General features: G+C 35.3%; 1 protein-coding gene across 3 annotated transcripts in view; it reads left to right on the forward strand.

Annotated features, from left to right (window-relative positions):
- The window catches only part of BCKDHB (branched chain keto acid dehydrogenase E1 subunit beta), a 296,444-nt gene that overhangs the window by 98,278 nt on the left and 193,006 nt on the right, over positions 1-5,160 (forward strand). For all 3 annotated transcript variants that reach the window (XM_017847908.1, XM_017847906.1, XM_017847909.1), the window contains exon 8: positions 398-508. In XM_017847908.1, the coding sequence (XP_017703397.1) occupies positions 398-508 (111 nt within the window). The remainder of the gene's footprint in view (positions 1-397; positions 509-5,160) is intronic.

Consider the following 5,160-nt stretch of genomic DNA (forward strand, 5'->3'; position numbering starts at 1 on the left):
TTCTTCCCTCCCTCCCTCCCTCCTTCCCTCTCTTTCTTCCTTCCTTTCCTCTTGGGCCATTTTTTCCTTAAATGTTGGTGATTTTTGCCCTTTACTTCTCCCTCTATGTGCTTTCTACCTATTCGTGTAACTTCATTTACCTTCTGTGTGCCATCTTTGTAATCAGTGTCTGTGGTACTGACTTCTCTCTCTAAGCACCTCTGTTTTCTAGATATCTATACTTACTATTTTTGCAGAATATGGGATTCAACATATGTGAAACAAATTTATGAATTCTCCATGCAGATCAATTCCTGATACTTTAAATACTATCTCTAATAGTGATGTCAGCATTCAACTAGTTTTTGAGGCTGGAACCTTTGTAGTCATTCTCTGCATATTTTTCTCTTTGTTTCAGGTTCATGTGATCCGGGAGGTAGCTTCCATGGCAAAAGAAAAGCTTGGAGTATCTTGTGAAGTCATTGATCTGAGGACTATAATACCTTGGGATGTGGACACAGTTTGTAAGGTATGAATATAATGGTGATAGAATGTCATTTCCCTGAAACTTTTGGCCAAATATGCTGTATATTTGCAAATAATTCTTCTGAAATTGTGAGCTATGTGAGCATTTTCAATTGATTTACAAGTTTTAAATTTGCAGCATGAAAGAAAGTTGTATAAACAGCTTCATACTCAAGGAAACAAATCACTATAGAATTTATTTTTCCTCCTGTAGTTTTCTCTGTTTAAAATACTACAAAACAGGGTCCTTTATGCAGTCACCTTGGGTTAAGTTGTGTGAGTCATGGAGGATATCAAGGATGCCGAAGGCACCTGTGTTTTTGACTTCTTATTAGTTATGGTTCACTTAGCTAGGTTTAATTTAGTCAGGTAAATTAAGTGATTTGGCTGAATTTTCATTTATCTTCTCTCCAAAAGTAATGGGGATGGATTTTTTTTTTATTTTTTTAAATAACTCTGTATATAGTCTTATTCTGAGGGTTACAGTCTAAGGTTTGTGTGGAGATTCTGGCTGCTCTAATGTACAGTTTCTATCTAAGTAGTCTCATGACCTTTGACCTGATTACATTGGTCTTCTTTTTACTGTTAAGATTTACATAGCCAGTTCCCTCTTACGAATATAGTTTAGTTCTCATTTACCTCTTTATATCCAATGTCTTTCACACCAATGTCAACATAATTTAAGAAGCATCTATTTTCATATTGATACAAAGAAGGTTAAGCCCTCTTTTTGTAATAGTCTTATCAATTAAGACTAGCTACATGTATTGTAAATTATATGTACCTAGTCTTACTAGATAAGTACAATAGATATATGTACGATTAATAGATATATGTACAATTACGTGTAAAATTGTGGGAAACAATGACATGTATTATTTTTTCTTGATTTACTGCTATAGTCGTAAGACATAGGGCATTTTATATTTACCACTTTTAAGAGCTTTGGCATTCTCATAGCTTTTACAGGCTATTTCTTGGGTTAGTTACATGAAAATAACGTGCAGATACTACTGCTGTAAAAGCATAGCCTGGGATGTTTTTAGGTGAAGAGTGCTTTATAATTTAGTAGAAGATGTAAGATTTGTTATAGTAACAAAGTTCCGAAGACTCACTTGACACCATCTAAACACTTGACATGCTTACAAATGGTTTCAACAATATCCCGAGCCATTCTATTTGTAGTTGCTGTAATTAAGAGCAATATTTCAAACTGAGATATTCATAGCTTCATGAAAATAATTTAATGCTTTTTGCAGGCATTTTCACATCAAGTCAGATACTGGGTTTTCTTTCAAATAGCCAAATGTTCCAAATTATAGTTAAAGTAGAGTTGGCTTCTTGTTTGCAACATGTATCCACCACTTATCTTGGGGTTTGTATTTTTAGTGTAGATGGTGGTTTTACATGGGGATATGATGTTTTGTCATGGTGCAGTGTAGGGGGCATTTACATATGATCAGAGCAAGCCCTTTTAGAACTTTATTTACATATGTATATATATAACCTTAACATTCAAAAAGCATTTTTGTAGCAGCTTATGGTAAAGCACAAGTATACTCATACTTCATTTTGGCAACCGTGGAAGCAAAGAGAGGAGAGGTAGGGGAAGAAAGAACGGTGAAGTTGTTTATATTTACATCGATATCGGTTTGCTTTTGCATCACTGTGTTAAATCTACTGGTTGCATCTTTGTCTTATCCTAGAATGCAGATCCATTTTCCTTAGGGCTGTATCCTACTGGGAAGATGAAAGAGGAGACAAACAATCTCTACTGAATGAGAAAGTGATGTATCAGACCTCGGACTTATTAGCATCATTATTTTGTTTTGTTTTGGGATGCGTTCATCTGGTTGTGACAGTGAAAACCAGCTTCTTGATTGCTTTGGGTCTATTGGAGACTTTCTTCATTGCTGATGATGGTACCTCTCCTGTTTTCTTTTGATGTATCAAAAGAGGTAAAATTTTGGTACTTAGCTTTTTCCTCCTAGGATTTAGAGATGATTTTAAAGAAGAGGGCCCTATAACCAAATATTTATATTGAAAATGAGGGTTTTTTTTTTCCCCAGAGTGAAGCTTTTAAATTCATCTTGATAAATTCTATAGTAACCAAAATTTGTGTTATAATCTCTTTTAATTAGCTGTGTTTTATCAGTTGTTTTTGTTTTATGACTCGTTAGATCCCTCAGTTTTATTCATTATGTGTTAGCTAAACCCCAATATATATCTTTTGGAATACCTAATCGAGAAAAGAAAGCATATTAAAAGCAAAAATGATTTGTTGAACACATATATTAACATACTCTACACACTAAAATGACTCTGGGACACTTGAGGAATTCATACTTCTTGCTTAATCCTTGATACATGGTTTGGAAGTTATAAAACAACATAAATAGTTACTCAGGGATAGAGAAAGGAACAGAGTCTTTGATTGTTGCTCAAGGGAGTTACAAAATTAGAGACTTAAATGGGCCTAAGAAACCACAGCTAGTTTTTCCACTCAATGGTGAACTTGATATTAAAAAGCTAAGCTGGAGACTTCTGAAAAGCACAGTAGAAAATTCTTGAGTTTAGAGGTGCTTAAGAGACAGATACCTACCCTGTGCCATGGGTGTGTATGTGTGTGTGGAAGTAGATTGGCTTAAGAGAATCAGCTGTGTGAGTTCAAAGCCCTGAAATGAGTGGCACGTTGAAACTGATGACCTATAACTGCATTTTAGTTGGCTACACTTGCTATTTGGTCTCAACTAGGTGTGTAGAATCCAGGTGTATAGAACTCATTTTGTGGGGCTGTAGTGACAACATTGAAATTTTGAGGGGAGTTAGACACATACTTTAACTTTCTCTCAAAATATTTGCCAAATTCTAAAGGTGTGAATGGTGAAAGGTAAGTAGAAAATATCTGGAAAGTGAAGCTATCACTTGATAATGAAGTGACAAAGACCAATCATACTCTCAACTGAAAGCCATGGTGAGTTAGGTCTTACAATTAGAGGCAAACCAGATGTAGACCAGGTCATCTCAAACCCACAACACAGCCTCTACCCCTTTGAGTTTTTTTATTGAATTATGTACTTTTACTCTATCTGTCCAGCAGAGCAAGGAGTCAATCCTCTCATTATCAGGAGATCGAGACCATCCTGGCTAACACTGTGAAACCCCGTCTCTACTAAAAAATACAAAAAACTAGCCGGGCGAGGTGGCGGGCGCCTGTAGTCCCAGCTACTCGGGAGGCCGAGGCAGGAGAATGGTGTAAACCCGGGAGGCGGAGCTTGCAGTGAGCTGAGATCCGGCCACTGCACTCCAGCCCGGGCGACAGAGCGAGACTCCGTCTCAAAAAAAAAAAAAAAAAAAACAGCATTCAATAAAAAACTATTAAGTAGATGAAGAGACAGGAGTATTTGAGCAATAACAAAGAAGAAACAAATAATAAAAAGCAGAAACACAGCTGATCCAGATATTGGAGTTAGCAGACAAGGACGTCTTGATTGTTATGCTTAGGAACACAGAGAAAATAAGGAACAAAAGAGGTAAGAGGGTAGAGAATTACGTAGAGAACTGGGTGTGTGCATGTGTACATGTATATGGATCAAGTAAACTTTGTGGAGCCATCAAAAAAATATGTATCTGACAATAAGAACTCAATGAATAGGCTTATAACTTATTGGACTCAGTAGATGATAGCAATAATGAACTGGAAGGCTAGTTAATAGAAAATGTCCACACTGAAGCACAAGTCAGAAAAAGGATAAAGCACATTTGGGATCTGGTCAAAGATGTCTTATATACAATTTGAATTCCAGAAAAAGAAAAGAGAGAAAATCAGCAACAATATCTAAAAAAAAATTTCTCATGAAAGTTTCAGAACATCATTACACAAGCTTTGTTAACGTTTAAGAAGATTATATTCAAAGAAAACCACACCTGTATGCACAATGGCATGACATCTTAAATTGCTAACTATGCTAGCCCACAATTCTATACTTAGTGAAAATATCTTTTTAAAATTAAGATGAAAAAAATAGTTTAGGCAAATAGAAATTGAGAGAATTTATCACTAGCAGGCTCTCACTAAAAGAAGGTACTGCAAGGGAGCTCCCTTTGGCAGAAGGAAAATGATCGTAAAAGAAAATATGGAGGAGAGCATACACTGTAGCTCAGGATTGATTGTCCAAAATAGTACTGATAATTTTCTGTGAAAGTTTAAGTTTAGTGAAGTTTAAATTAAATATATGGAATTGAAATGTAAGACAATAAAAACACAAAAGCCAGGGGGTCTTACATGGAGTTAAAATATTCTGTTGTTCTAGGATTATTATGAAGTGTAATGTTCTAATTAGGTTTTAATCAAGGATACAAGTTTTAATCTCCAGTGTAACGACTGAAATAACAGTGAAAGAATGCAAAGCTAGCAAGTTAGTAAGAGAACTATAAATTAATAAAAATATTTAGTTAATCCAAAATAAAGAAATAAGTATAAAAAATGCATGGGTCAATAGATAACAGATGATAAGATGATATAAACCCAAATATAGAAGTAATTAAATACAAAAAGATTAAATAAACCTAGTAAAAGTCTAAAGATCCTCAGACTTCATGAAAAACAACTACCGGAGGGGGGCGGAGCAAGATGGCCGAATAGGAACAGCTCCA

This window comes from Rhinopithecus bieti, unplaced genomic scaffold (assembly GCF_001698545.2).
Source record: "Rhinopithecus bieti isolate Rb0 unplaced genomic scaffold, ASM169854v2 scaffold_30463, whole genome shotgun sequence".
Classification (NCBI taxonomy): domain Eukaryota; kingdom Metazoa; phylum Chordata; class Mammalia; order Primates; family Cercopithecidae; genus Rhinopithecus; species Rhinopithecus bieti.